This window comes from Diceros bicornis, chromosome 21 (assembly GCF_020826845.1).
Source record: "Diceros bicornis minor isolate mBicDic1 chromosome 21, mDicBic1.mat.cur, whole genome shotgun sequence".
NCBI classification, from domain to species: domain Eukaryota; kingdom Metazoa; phylum Chordata; class Mammalia; order Perissodactyla; family Rhinocerotidae; genus Diceros; species Diceros bicornis.
The window spans coordinates 9,055,328-9,071,381 of NC_080760.1; the positions used below are offsets into that span (position 1 = coordinate 9,055,328).

A 16,054-nucleotide genomic window follows, 5' to 3' on the forward strand; every position below is an offset into this window, starting at 1 on the left:
AGTATGAACAGCAGATTGGACACTGCAGGAAAAAAGATTAATCTTAAAGATACAGCAATAGAAACCATTCAAAATGAAACAGAGAGGGGAAAAAAATGAACATAGTATCAATGATGCATGATACAACATCAAGCAGCCTAATTAATATACATATAATTAGAGTCCCAGAAGGAAAGGAAAAGAGGAGTTAGGAAAAAAAAAGTGTTGAATAAAGGCAAAAAACTTTCCAAATGTGATGAAAACTTTAAACCTATATGTGAAGAAGAGAGTTAACAGAGCAGATTTGAGACGAGTATCCCTAGAAAGCCCTGCCTGTAATATTGGTCCTGGCCTACCTCTGGGAACTTAGATTTCAGGAGGGTTCCACCATTCCCTAAACGATAAGTGCCTACACTGTACCAACAATATGGCTTATGCTGAATACCTGTTTTCCTTCTTGAAATCTGAAATTTTGGTACATGCTAGGCAGAAAGTGCCTACATTACCAATCCCCAACAAAAACTCTGGGCACTGAGTCGCTAATGAGCTCCCCTGACAGACAACACTTTACACATGTTGTCAAAACGCACTGCTGGAGAAATTAAGCATACCCTGTGTGACTCTAGTGGAAAAGGACTCTTGGAAGCTTGCTGATTTTGCATTGTATCTTCTCACTGTAATGAATCATAGCCATGAGTATGACTGTATGCTAAGTTCTGAGTGTCTTTCCAGCAAATTACTGAACCCAGGGGTGGGCTTAGGAAGCCCTGACACACCAGAGATCCAACAAGTTTGACAAACTCCAAGCAGAAAACCACACCTAGGTATATTACAATCAAACTGCTTAAAACAAGTGATAAGGAGAAAATCTTAAAAGATCAAGAATGAAAATAGCTTCAGGATTCTTGACAGCAAGTCTGGAACTAGAAGACAGTGAAGCAATGCCTTCAAAGTTCTGAAGAAAAATTATTTCCAACCTAAAATTCTATATAAGTTTTCAACAACATATCAAAGTGTGATAAATGCATCTTCTGACATGCCAAGTCTCAAAAAATTATCTTCCATAAATCCTTTCTTGGAAGCTACTGGAAGACGTGCTCAATCAGTGTGAGAGTGAAAACCAAGAAAGAAGTAGACATGGAATCCAGGTTGAAGTTGCTCCACGTAGGACAGAGGTAAAGGGAATTCCCAGAAAGATGGTGGCAATGTCCACAAAGCAGAGAGGACACTGAGTTCAAACTGCAGCAGCTAGGAAGTTGTGGGCATGAGTTCTCCAAGAAAACTGAACTGACAAAATGCCTGCAGTGTCTGAAAATCTTAATGGGAGAGCTCAACAATGGTGAAAAATTAGAGTTTTATTAATAAGTAAAACTAGGCAAACAAAGCCCAAAATAATTAATAACTCCAAGGAAAATGAAAAGTTGTGAGGGAAAAATAATCATAATAAATACTTGCCTTGGTTATGAATATTATTTATTCACAATTATGTAATGCTGAATATGAATCCAACCAAACCATGATATATTTATCCTGGAAGAATGGAAGGATGGGAAAAGTTCAATGTGTAGCAGGTGGTGGGAAATGGGTGAGAACAGAACTCAGGATTTATCCATGTTTAGAAGTACATTACAAGCATGTTATTGAGAGATAAGGAGGTAAGGAACGAAAGAATCCACTAAGCGTCAAAGTGTTTGTCCCCAAACAAAAGACCAAAAGGCTATGATTCACAAATGCCATAAAGAGAATGCAAAATTTTGAAACAATTTGTTCTTACCTTAGGAAACTCAGATAGCCTCTCTTCACTTGTCAAAGAATGACTGCTTGCACAAGAAGCACAGTCCGATATTTCCACAGCACTCTCACCATCTTCAAATTCATTACATTCACTAGTGTCTTCCCTGTCACTGCCAACCTCCCAGTCAATAAGCTGCAGTTCATCTAAAAAATACAATTTTAATCTAAATTTTATTTATCCTTAGTATTTTTTAAATCTATTTTTTAATTCTCAGTAGATAAAAAGATCCATGTTGCTCAATAGTTTTTTAAAAATACATTTAAAGACAGTGAAAAGTATATTCTTACTCTTATCTCTAGTTATCCTATTTCTCCTCTTACCCCCACTCCAATTCTCTGGTTTTATTAGTTGTTTTTGTATCCTTCTCGAATTCCTTCAGCATGTTCAAACAAATAAAATACACAGTTATGTTCTTCTCCTTTCTGATACACTTTAATTTTTTTTTTTTTTTACTTAACATAACTGAGAGGTTTTTCCACATCAGTAAACAGGAGTATTCTCATTCTTTTCTACATCATAGGATTCCATCACACAGTTGACCTATAGTTTATTTAATCAATCTTCTATTAATAAAGATTTTTTTCAAGAATTTTCACCCCTAATTTTTTTCTGTAGATTTCTCTCATCAGTAAGGAAACAGCTAAAGTAAATTTAGTTTTTAGTTTACTTCATAAGCATTATTACCTAGATGATACTTTAGCAAAATTTTAATCTGAAAGTTAAATTATTCTCATATATTAAATAACCAAATGTACTGATTCTAATCTGCTACGCTTAAAGAAATGAAAGTCGTTATTAAGGATAAATTAATCTCTGAGGCATGGCGTATAATGCAACCCTTCCTACAGTACAAAGCACAAGGATTCCCTCATGGCTACTTCAGTAACTTAGAGGGCTAGTAAGATATCTTTGGCCCTGTTTCAGAGGTCTGGTAGCAACAATGTTACTTCCAGATAGAAGTAATATTAAAAAAAAAAAAACTTAACTATCTTTAATACCTGAAGGGAATTCAAAATAAAAAAAAAAAAAAGGAAAAATTAAGTATTCTTTAATCTGATACTGTTGTTCCAAAAGATGAGGTAAAAATACACTATAGTGATTACAAAAGACTGGAGGTGATAGTAGTCTGAGAGAAGCAGATGCTCAATGGCAATTATGGAAATCCATTTCTAACATCACATTTACTCTTGGAAGCCAGGCAAGAAAACACATAAAAAATTCTCCAGGTTGCTGAACCATCAGAGCAGGAAGTCATGGGAAGCCAGAGGAGGAACACAAGTGCTCTCAGAGCTACTGTCATTGCTGCCAGTACCACACATTTTTGTAGCATTCGTTCATTCATTCAATAAAGTCAGTGCCTACTAAGGGCCTATCGAGCCATTCTAGACACTCACAATACAAAAAAAAAGAGGGAAAAATACAGAAGAGAGTACAGAATACTGTTCCTACCCTGGAGAAGCCCACCTATGAACCTATGAACAATACTTATACTGCAATATGATGAGAGCTATAAAATGATATATCAAAACCAAGACTAACAAGACCTTTCATTTGGTCACAATTATTTTATGAAGCAGGCAAGACAATCATTGTTAGACTAAAATTTACATTTTATAGATGAGGAAACTGAGTCTTCAAAAAGTTAAGAAATTTTCCCAAAGTTATATAAAACACATACCGAAAAGAAAAAATTTTTTTCAAGAGAAAAATATTTTGACAATTTTAACTCAGGGTTCTTCCCTCTCAATCTCAATTCTGGGCCTTAAGGCTCAGAGACTCAAATCCAATATGACTAGAAGAAGGTCTGGGAATATTGTTTTTAAAGCTCACCTGGTGATTCTGATAAGAAGCCAGGTCTGGTAACCACCAGAACTGTGTGCAAGCACACAGCATTAAAGTTAGACTTTCCTGGCTCTGAATATCAACTGGCACACTTATTAATCATGTGACTCTGGGAAAGTGCCTTGACTTCTCTAAGGCCCAATTTTCTTCTGTAAAATGAGGATACTTAGCTCACAGGATATAGTAGATACCAAAGCAAATACATACATAATATCCACGAGATAAAACAAGAACTTGATAAATGGTAGATAAAGGTAAAAAGGAGGGAGGGAGAGAAGGGAAGGGAAAAAGAGGCGAGAAGAGAAAGATAAGCCAGCAGTTGCACACAAGACTAGATATAATCCAAGGGATCACTTACTTGTTACCTAACAGTCAACTTACTGAAGAGAAGTCAACAATTTGTTAACTTATTCTGAAGTAATTAGCTCAAAGCATCTTTCTCTTCTCAAGTAGAATTTTGGAAACTATTGAGTATCTCTTTTAACAGACAGGCTATATACAGCTTTTATTTTTTTATTTTATTATTTTTTTAATACCAGCTTGATCAAAATGTAATTCACATACCATTAACCCATAAAAAGCATAATTTTTAATAACAGAATTATGTTCTGAGATGTGCAAAGACAAACCAACAGTTACATAACAATGAATTTCATTTAATGTGGTTGAATTAACAATATAAGTCCTGTGAGCTTATGTATAACCTTAAAACACCACTTCACCTGGTTATTACTAAAATGTCAATTGTAAGATGGCATACAAAGTGGCCAAAAGAATGTAATCACCTTCCACAGGGGCTGTGTGTACAAACTTAACTTTGACGAAGTAACTGACACGAACTATCAAGGTAAGAGTTAAAAGCCGAAGCTTATTTTGAAAGCATTAAGACTTTTAAATACTCTAGATGAGCTACATATTTTAAAATTTGTAATGATTTCCATAATTCTAAGTCTGTGGTTCTAAACTGGGGGTGATTTTGTCCTACAGGGGACATCTGACAACATCTGGAGACATTTTTGGTCTTCACAACTGGGGCTGGGGTGCTACTGTCACCTGGATAAAGATCAGAGATGCAGCTAAACACCCTATAATGCACAGGAAAGACAACAAGAAAGACCCCCAACAAAGAATTATCTGGCTCCAAATGGCAATAGTGACAAGGTTGAGAAACTCTGTTTTAAACCATCAAAAACACAATACAACAAAAAATTCCATCAGAACAGAAACTTGTTAGTAAGTTATCATACTTCTACTACGCATTGGTTGTCATAGCCTTTACCCAAAACAACTCAGCAAGGAGGCAATATGGGTGTAGCATTATTAGTAGTAGTTGAGAGAACTAGCTTTGTTGTCAAAGAGACCCAAAGTGGAATCCCAACCAATTCTAACATGTTCAAGCTTAAGTTGTTAACTATAAAAATAATACTGGTATTACCTCTCTCTTGGAGTTGTTGTGAGAAATATTAAACGAGAAAATGTTTCTAAAAGGCTTAGCATAGAGACTGGGACCCAGTAAGACCATAATCAATGCTAAGTATTAGAGAAGGAATGTAAGTTTTTTCTAATATTGGACCCAATATATAACATAAACTGGATTTCTTACAAAATTATCAATTTACCTTCACTGGCCTCATCTTCTGGACATAAAATATTCCTGTTACAAAACCTGTCTATTGTAGAACTACGTCCATTATCTCTCTGTGGTTTAAAAAGTGTTTTATCTTCATCTGACAGATCACTTCCACTGGAACTCCATGTTATATCTGTAAGCCCACTGGTACTCTTAGATGTAATAGTTTCTGTTGAAGAAAAAAAATATATATATATAAACGATCAACAGATATGGTTACTTATCAGACTGAGATTTTACACGTTACTTTGCCAAAGTCACAAATACACAAAATTCTGATGATAGTGGAAGCAATATCTTATGTCGAATCTTCCTGCCTAAAGTTCTATGTGGAACTTGGCTAAGATTCTTTGAATTAAAGCCAAATTACAAGAAGAAAAAGAAGTAGAACTGATTGAGATAAATTATAAAAGACAAAGAAAATGACTAGAATATAAATGAAAACTCAAAAAAAAAACCCTGAAATAATTATAGGAGCTATAACTTCCCAGAATATTTGATAAAACCAAAAGAAAAAAACCACAGAACAAACCACAAAACCAATAACAAAGAAAAACTGAATATTTCATTAGAGATACATGACATGACATAATGGTGGCACAAAAACAGTGAATGCTCCACTTTGGATCAGGAAAGGAGGATTCACTGACAAAATGATGTCTGGAAAAACAGCACTTAACAAAGGCACAAAAACATGAAATAATAATAAACATTTACTGAACACTTCCTCTGTGCCATGAACATCTAGAATTACTAAAGCTATCCATCCTTCAAAATATAAAATAAAAAATAAACTATTCAGAATAATCTAAGAATTCATATTAATTTAAATAGCTAATAAAACTAAGCTATATATTTAACTGCAAAAGACATTATCAATCTCTTCATTATTATGCATCTGGAAAAGTAAATCAAAAAGGAAGAGGTGGAATGCTACAAACTGAATGTTCGTGTCCCCCTAAAATTCACATATTGAAACCTAATCCCCAAAGTGATGGTATTAAGAGGTGGGGCCCTTGGGAGGTAATTAGGTCATGACGGTGGAGCCCTCATGAATGGAATTAAAGCTCCATAAAAGAAGCCCCAGAGAGATCCTTGGCCCCTTCCACCATGTGAGGATGCAGCAAAAAGGCACTGTAGGAACCAGGAAGCGAGTCCTCACCAGACACCAAATATACTGGACTCCTAGACTCCAGAACCGTGAGAAACAAATTTCTTCTGTTTATAAGCCACCCAGTCTGTGGTAGTTTTATTTCAGCAGACTGAACAGACTAAGACAGGAAGTAAAGTAAAATGAATTCGTGGAATCCATAAACCTATGAATTATAAGCACTTAACTATTCAATTTATATAGGAAAACTACTACCAGGAATTTATTAGTCAGTAACTCATTTTATTTACTAAAAAGGGGTACCCCTGAAATCAAGGCCCATTCCAATAAAATTCTAGGAAGGACATCAGCCAGACTGTGAGAATAGTTACCATGCGTTTACAAACATTTCTGGGTGCCCACTGTGTGCCAAGCATTGTGCTAGTACCTAGCGTTAGGCTTCAAATTGTATCCTCCCAAAATTCACTCATATGTTAAAGTTCTAACCCCCAGTATCACAGAATGTGACCTTATTTGGAGATAGGGTCTTTATAAAGGTAATCAAGTTAAAGTGAGGTCATAAGGGTGGGTCCTAATCCAATATGACAAGTGTCCTTATAAAAAGGAGAAATCTGGACACAGAAACAGACATGCAGAGAGAGAAGACAATGTGAAGAGACACATGGAGAAGGCAGCCATCTACAAGCCAAGGAAAGAAGCCTGGAGCAGATCCTAGAAGGAACCAACCCTGCCAATACCTTCATTTTGGACTTTTAGCCTCCAGAACTGTGAAATAATAAGTTTTTGTTGTTCAAACCACCCAATTTGTGGTACTTTATTATGGCAGCCCTAGCAAACTAATACATGTAGGATATAAAGATGAGGAACAGAGGAGGGTCTGCCCTTAAAAAATCCATGGTCCAATGGGGAGAAAAGCAGGTCAACAAATAATAAAAAAAATTTAGTAATACCTCTCAAGGAGCAGAAGATTTCTGAACTCAATAACAAAGATCCTGAGAAAATATTTTGCAGAGTGCTTCAGGAAAAAAAATTTTTTAAATAAAATTAAAAAATATTTCCTTTTGGGGCCAGCCCAGTCACATAGTGGGTAAGTTCACACGCTCTGCTTCAGCAGCCCAGGGTTCATGGATTTGGATCCCAGGTGCAGACCTACACACTGCTCATCAGTGCTGTGGTGGTGTCCCACATACAAAACAGAAGACGACTGGCATAGATATTAGCTCAGGGACAATCTTCCTCAAGCAAAAAGAGGAAGATTGGCAACAGATGTTAGCTCAGGCCCAATCTTCCTCACCAGAAGAAAAAAAAAAAGAAAGAAAATCTTTTTATTTCCTAGTTTCACTTTCTTTGGTAAACACATTTTTCAAAAAGTTTTTCCTTTTTAAGAAAATCACTACCTACAAACTTCCGATTTCTTTTAATTTCAAGTTTTTATCTTCTTCCATCTCCCTTGAAACTTCTGGTAAGATCCTTTGTCAACATGCACATGCTCACTTCTCTCACCCCTTCCCATCTCCTTTATTTCCGCCCTCTTTCAGGGATGAGGAAATACAGACATGGAGAGATGCCTCTGCCTTTCTGCACACTTTGTTTCTCAGCTCACCCACCTCCACTTCTGCTTCCCAGCTGTCATAAAAACATTACTTCTACACTCTAAAATTTTTGTTAATAGCCTATCTTAAACTAATAGTTTAGAAGCTACTATTTAAAAATGAACCAGGTCTAGAAATGCCTTGAGTTCCTTTTTCTATCAATTTCTAAGATTTTGTTAAATTATTAACAATACTTTCTTGTCTTAACAAGCTGCTTATCCTGTGAATAAAGTAATTACATAATGATACAAAGCTCTTTCAGCCTTTCTGAATATATCGATCATTCTACAGAGTAGAAAGTACAGCAGAGTAGGTTGAATATATATTGGCATGCAGAAATCATCCCCAAAGATCCTTTTGTAATTAAATACAAGGTAGCAGCTTATTTAATATTTCTTTCTCTCTCCAAGTTGAATTTGACTATACTTAAAATCTCCAGAAAAAGACATAAGCCATATGGGTAAAAAAAAAAAAAAAAAAATACTATTTTCTCTATACAAGATATTACGACAGTTTAAAAATCAGAATTAAATTGATCTTTGAAAATCACAGCATTTGGTACTAATAATAAAAAAAGTTAAATCTGTTATTCTATCAGAAAATTATGGTATTACAAGAAGATGTGTGCCAGTCTATTTTATAATACAGTGTTTTAGGAATTAAAAAATCTGGGAAATTTTATTTTTTATTTGCATAAAACGAACCCCCTTAAATGTTAGTGAAATAATAATATAGCTTAAAGCATTTAGTCTTTTATTCACAGAAAGTTTTCCGACTACAGAACTTTGAACTTGCTTTGTTTTGCCATCAGACAAAACAGCAATTGCTGTCATAATTAAGTACCTACTAAGTGTAAGCCTTTGAACTAAGCATTTTTATTACCTTTTTTTTTTAAGCTGAGGCTCAGCATGTTGAGCTTGCTTTTTCCCAAGATCATAAAATCACGACACAGTCAGGACACCACGGGGCCAGATGAGATCCCTGAAGTCTCAAACCCCCCACTCTTTCTGCCCACACACAGGGTAACTGAGTGTGGCAGCAGAGCCAACGGCCTCCCTGATATCCACCCCTTCTTCTTTCTTACTAACAAACCCCAATTTTATTCGAGCAGCAACATACATGTTTAAAAATTCTTAATTTCACTGAAGTCTCTTTAATGGAGGTGACCCTATGTAACAGGTTCTTGCCAAAGGTAGAGGTCCCGGGGAGGGACTCCCTTCCCACAGGAAAAGTTCACTTGGAGAAAAACCTCAGAGCCTACACTGGAGAATTCACCTTCTACCTCATGACCACAAGAACAAACCCCACGCTAAGGCTGCAGAATTCAGGATGAGTCTGGCCCCCTGGACTTCTTGTTGCAGAAGATAAATTAAACTCATTTCTTCCAACATATAATAGAGTTTCCAACTATTTGTAAATTGAAAGCCTTCCCTAACTAATTCACCAAGCAAGAATTTCATTACCTGAAATAGTATAGTCCTTATATCATAGGTCATAACTTTATTTCCCAAATCAGATTTTTTTTAAAACCCTGGAGCCATGAGCCTGAGCTAAACTATTGGGCTCTGCTGCTAACAGTGAATGCAGGAAGGACACACAAAAAAATTTTAATAATTACCTATAGCAGGCAGGAAAAATGGGGTAGATGGTACAAAGATGAGAGATAGATTTCTCAAAAAATACCTTTTTACATTGTTTTGATGTTTTTTAACCCAGAATATATAGTCTGTTCAAACTATGTAAATAACTTTTTAAAAGAAAGCAGATAAATCAAAGAAGGATATATTAGCCTTATATCTTTTCTGTCAAGAAATCAACAAAATATTACCTTTCTTGGGCCTAGGGGATAATTCAAGGTGCTTTTCTGTAAGAGTCTTCTTTTCAGCTGTTAATGACTGCAGGCAGATAATAGTAATAATGTAGTAATTTATGTGAAAAAGGCTAAAAATCAACAATATTTTGTAAAATATTCAAAACCTTAAACTACACCCTCCTTAACATATTCCTTTCTGTTTTCCTTTATATATATTTACCAGTAAGTATTCTTAAAGTGCATACTCCTCATATACTTATAAACGTATTTTTATATTTTTCCAGGATCTAAACAAAGAGCTGTCAAACCTTTAGAATTTATAATAGTATTTCTCTGTATTGTATTTCAAAGTTACCATATATACAAAAATTAACCAGAATATCTCATTGCCAAAAGAATCTGAATATATAAGCATTTCATAAATATATATAGAATCTGAATATATAAGAATTTATACTTATAGTTCTGAATATATAAGAATCTGAATATATAAGCATTTCATAAACTCTTCTTGTGAAGAGTAGGATGTTCAACAGTTTCATCTTCTTAGAACACTCTCAATATGCATCCTTCATTTACGAACAAAAAGGTACAAAGGTCCTGCATGGCATAAAGAGGTGAATACTAACTTGCCACAATTATTAAAGGAATTCAAGAATGAGAAAAAAAAAGTAATACACCAATGACAGTGTCCTGAAAGAAATTAAGGAAAGGAATTCCAAAGAAATATAATTACAGTGCCCTGAACACTCAGGAATCTAGAATTTAACCTTCAGCATTCAGGGAAAAGGATTTTACAACCACTTTACCGGAGTCCCAGAAGTGTCCTGAAATCCTTCTCCACACCTGAGCCATGCTTCAGAGAGGGAGGCATCCGCCCCCACTGTCCTGAGACCCGCTCTTCTGAACTGCAGTGGACTCTCTCCTGGAAAGGATGAGTATTCTATATTCCAATTTCTTTTTCTCTGCAGGGATGATTTTTAAAGAAAAAAAAAAGTCAACTTCATTAAATAGACATTAAGTTGACAACAATGTGGAAACCCAGGAATGGCAGTGGTGAAGGCATAGTTTTTGAATGTCTCTGAATCCCCACATAAAGAAAGAGCAATGAGATAGCAAAACCAAAAGCTCATAGACAACAGTTAACAACTGGTCAACAAACTCCAAAATACAAATGGGTGAGGGCAAATAATCACCCTGCCAAAGTCCTGCATGGTATCATACCTGAGAGGAAAGAAGCTGAGAGAAGCAAGGGAGCAAAGGAGGACCTGAGCACCCGCACATCTGGTGTGCAGTAGGAAGTGGAATAGGTGGTCTGAGCACGGTACCTGAAACAGAGTGAGGACAGGGGCTCCACCTAAGAAAATCCAAAGGGGTAGGGGCAGTCTAGGACACTCCAAATCTGTCAGCCAGGACTACCTTCCTGGACAGGGCCCCACCCTGAGGAGAAACTCCTGGGAGTGGAATCTGCTAGCAGCACAGGGATGACAGAGACAAAGAAAAGGTCCAGATGGAGTGCTGGAGGGCATTAGAGTCGAAAATATATAAATAACAAAGAAATAAGTGGCCATATTTTTGCAAACTACAAGGAAACAACAGAAGTTATAAAAACTATCTTGAATCCTGCCTTCTTCTAAAAATTCGGAAAAACTATAACATAAAAATAAGCAATAGAAAAGGATCAAAGCCAAATCCCATAAAAAGTTATTAGAAAAAACAAAAAGGTGCAGAATAACATCCCAAAACACAAAGAAAGCATATCAAAGACACGCCCATAAAACAGAAAAAACTGTAACCTACTGTTTCAAAACAACATAAGACATTGAGATTATAAAAATTCAGAAATGAAGAGACAAAATTAGGAAGTAGAATAAAATAAAAAAATCACCCCAGAAAAAAGGAAGGAACCCAAGAACAAGCAGATATTATAGATAATATCTTAAGAGAAACAGAAGGTAATAAGGAGGAAATTTTAAAGTTCACCCAACTCCAATGAAGAAAGAGTAAAAGGATTCAAGAGAAAGAGAGTGATTGAGTCTCTCTAAGGATCCAACATACCAATAGGAATGCCTGAAGAATAAAACCAAAGCTATGGGACAGAACAAATACTAAAAACTACAATTCCAGAAAAACTTTCCTGAAATTTGAAAACAAAAAAGGAAAGCTACATATTGAAGCATACTACATACCTGAAAATATCAATTCAGAAGCAATCAAAACCAAGTTATATCTTAGTAAATAGACTTTTTAAAAAAATCCTTGAGCATCTAGAAAAAAGAACAAATGACTTACAAGTGAAGAGAAATTACATTATCATCAGATGTTGACAGCAACGCTTTATGCCAGAAGAAGAGTAACAAAGGTAAGATACTCAAGGGAAGAAAATATGAGCCAAGGAGTTTATATCCAGCAAGTGATAATACTGACTTATTTTCTCCAAGCTTTTTTGTTTTATCTTTTTACAAATGTCTACAACAGAATACATTCATTTCATAAGTTCTTAAATTTGCATCATACTTTAAGGAAAATTTTTGATTTGCATTAGGAATCAAATTAAGGTCAACTACTATGAGTTGGTCACCTAATCAGAAACAAAACCCTTCATCAACATCACCGTAGTTTAAAAAAAATAAATTAAGATTAAAATATACCATTAAAATTTGTGAATTTTAAATTCACAAAAACAAATTCAGCCATAACATAGATGATATTTTAACACGTAACAGATCTAAACACATTCCTTCTTATGTAGAACTTCCTACGGCAGAGGCGGGACCACGAGAGGAAGAGACATCTATCCTCAAAAGGATGTTTACCCTCCACTAGTGTGCAATTTCCCCTGATAGCTCTGAGGAAGCTCACTTACTTATCTAAAACAGTAAAGAAAGTGAAAAATCTTTGGTCTATTTAGAGCCAATATATTTTTTTTTAACTTCAGAATACCTCTTTGATGCATTAAATCAGCCCAGGTCAGCTCTTTAAAGAAATGGGAAATTCCAGGGATGGGATACGGAAGTACAAGATAGCCTGAAATGTCTTGAACCAGAGAGTAAGAAAGTGCTCCAGGAATATTGAGAACACGTCAAAAGCACACATGAGCCTGCATGAAGGGGCTCTCACTGGCCAAATGTGAGAGCCACATCAAATAAATAATGACAGTAAAGGATTATAATCATATGAAATTATTTGTTGTGGCCACATCAAATAAATAATGACAGTAAAGGATTATAATCAAATGAATAAAATAAGAATATGAGTCTACATTGATATAAACAAATAAATTATGGATTTACAAAATCATAAATGAATGCTAAAACTAGTGGGTGAAAGTTTGATAATGAAGAAGATATTTACATGGTCAAGAAGCACCTCCCCAAAAATTATTAATTTATTAATTCCAAAGGGAAAAATAGTAACTTTACAGTGGAAAAACCTGTCAGACACCATCTTAATCAAGTGATCAATGTTCATGTAAACCAACATCAGGTGCCTCTTGATATGAGGCACTGATAAGAACCCAAAACAACTTCTCCGCATTCCTACCAAAAACGTATAACCTAAATCTAAACAGGAGAAAATATCAGACAAATCCAAAATAACTGGCCTGGACACCTCAACAATGACAGGGTCAAGAAATACAAAGAAAGTCTGAGGAACTGTACCAGATTAACAGAAGACTACAGAGGCATGAAAAGGACATAAAACGTATGATCCTGGATTGGATCTTAGACCAGAAAAAACAGGTCATTATTAGGTAATCGATAAAATTTGAATATGAACTGTTGAGTAAATAGTAGTGTATCAATTTTTAATTTCCTATTTTTGTAATTATATTATGCTTATGTAAGAGAATGTCCTGATTCTAGGAAATAAATATTTAGGGGTAAAGGTGTACTATGTCTCCCAATTACTCTAAAATAGTACCAAAAAAAATTAGATACACATATGCAGAAAGAAAGAGAGAGAGACGAAGAGAAAGAGGACGGAAGAGAAAGAAGACGAAAGAGAAAGAGGAAAAGAAAGAGAGACAGAGAGAGAAAAAGAGAGGCAAATAATAATAAACTGGTGACTCGGAATAAAGGATTGTATTAGTTTCGTAGGGTTGCTGTAACAAATTACCACGAACTCAGCAGCTTCAAACAACAAAATTATTCTCACAATTCTAAAGGCTAGAAGTCCAAAATGAAGGTGTTGGCTCCTCTGGAGGCTCTAGGGAAGAAGCTTTCCTTGCCTCTTCCTCTCAGCAATCCTTGGCACTTCTTGGCTTGTAGTTGCACCCCTCCAGTCTCTGCCTCCATCATCACCTGGCATTCTCTCCTATGTGTATCTCTCTGTGTCCTCTCCTCTTCTTATAAGGACACCATTCATTGGATTTAAGGCTCGCTCTAAGGTAGTATGACTAATTACACCTGCAAAGACCATATCTCCAAACAAGGTCACATTCTGAAGCTCCAGGGGGACACGAATTTTGGGGGAGACACTACTCAACCCATTATAGTTCCACTATAAGGAACTTCACTATATTATTCTTGCAACTTTTCTGTAAGTTGGAAATTTTGTCAAAATTAAAAGTTACCCACCCCCCCCAAAAAAACCCCACAAAATAACTAAATAATCCCAGCCAGAAGAAAACGAGAGAAATACAGTCAATTCTCAATATTCCTCATTATTCATAGTAGTTAATGTTCTATAAAGTCACCACAATGAATTAGCAAATACTGAACCACTGCTCCTAGGAGAAATACAGGGTTGGTTCCTGTCAATATATAACCTTATTTTATGTGTGTTTCTCTTTAGACACCTTATTTAATACGTATTGTTGATTCCTTAACATTGAACTCATGGCCAACAGGACTGTAACTCATGCCTGAACAAAGCACACGTATATTCTTATCTAAGGTATTTTTTCCGTAAAGCACATTACAGCTGTCCTGTGCTTAGGGACACTAGACAGCACTTCAGCACTATGCTCAGGGGCCATTTTAAACAGTGAAATCACCAACATAAAGCGCAAAAATGTGAAAAACGTGACAATAAACAGACCAAGAAAAGGACACTTGTTTCCAGTGTGAGAGCTGGAACAAGGAGGCAGAATGAGGCCTTGCTCAACCTCAGGGGAACACGTGTGTCAGGTGACTCAAATTTTTCCCTGCTCTACACATGCTTGCAAATAACTGTAAAAGTACCACAAGTACTGATTTGGGGATTACAAATAAATTTGAGCAAGTCGGCGAATTCATAAATACAGAATCTGTGAATAATGAGGATCAATTATACTTTAAATGGAGCAAACTTTAGAAGGAAGAAACTGAAGTGGTTAAATACAAAAAAGTTAAACTCTGCTTCATTGCTTTACTATCCACATCAGCCCCTCACAGACTGCTTTTCCCTCTTATTGCTGCTCTGCTCAACTTTTTCTTTCTTTAGGTACACCATGATTATGTATTTTATTTATTCATTTTAAAACTTTACACTTATAAAACTAAATGCATGCTACTATACCTCTTTGGGCTACCCCTCTTGGAAAGAAGTGAAAATTTCTAAATATTAATTGTTTTGGGTATCATTTAATAAATTTAGGGGAAAAAATCAGATGTCTAACAGAATGCAAAAGGGAAGTTTTCTTGGATATCTGAATAAATCCCAATGGCTCAAGACAAATACCTGAAGAATGTCAACACTTTTCCACCCAGGAATTTACCTATATTAAGGAGAAACATTGACTCAGTGGCCCTCAAGTCTGAGGAACAGATGTAAAGTTTTAACCAAGTCAGCTAGTTAGCAGGCAGTGGGATGTTCAGAGCCAATTCTATCAAGCCTTTGCCCATTTGTTTTTTCAGGGAACTTTCCTTCTCTCAGGCAACAGAACATTTCTCAGATCTGTCACTCATTGCTTTGGTTACATTTGGCTTGTCTTTTGCTTCTCTGGAGTTCATCCATACTCAGATTCTTTAGGGACTAGAACCTTCTAATTTAATATAAATGACAGAATTCTAATGTTCTCATCTGCAGTCAGTCAGTAAACATGTACTGAGTGCCCACTGCATGCAGACACTCTGCCAGACCCCAGGGAGACAAGATGAGCAAGAAAGATCCTGCCCACCAGCAGCTGAGGCAGTGGTGACAGAGACCTTCCCACAAATCTGATAACATGAGAGCCTGAGCCCAAGTTCAGATACCTACTAGCCGGCCTTCAACCTCACTTTTCGGACTTCCCCCCTACCCTCCCAGCCAATTTGGTCTCCTTCACACTCGCCACTGCCAACAGAGCCTGTACATTTCCACCACACCT

The 16,054-nt window shown here is 35.9% G+C and overlaps 1 protein-coding gene across 3 annotated transcripts in view; it reads right to left on the reverse strand.

Moving 5' to 3' along the window:
* The window catches only part of SPIDR (scaffold protein involved in DNA repair), a 472,343-nt gene that overhangs the window by 400,249 nt on the left and 56,040 nt on the right, over positions 1-16,054 (reverse strand). For all 3 annotated transcript variants that reach the window (XM_058564544.1, XM_058564547.1, XM_058564546.1), the window contains exons 3-6: positions 10,572-10,727; positions 9,778-9,844; positions 5,236-5,415; positions 1,754-1,917 (exon numbers count right to left, since the gene is read on the reverse strand). In XM_058564544.1, coding sequence (XP_058420527.1) covers positions 1,754-1,917; positions 5,236-5,415; positions 9,778-9,844; positions 10,572-10,727 — 567 coding nt within the window. The remainder of the gene's footprint in view (positions 1-1,753; positions 1,918-5,235; positions 5,416-9,777; positions 9,845-10,571; positions 10,728-16,054) is intronic.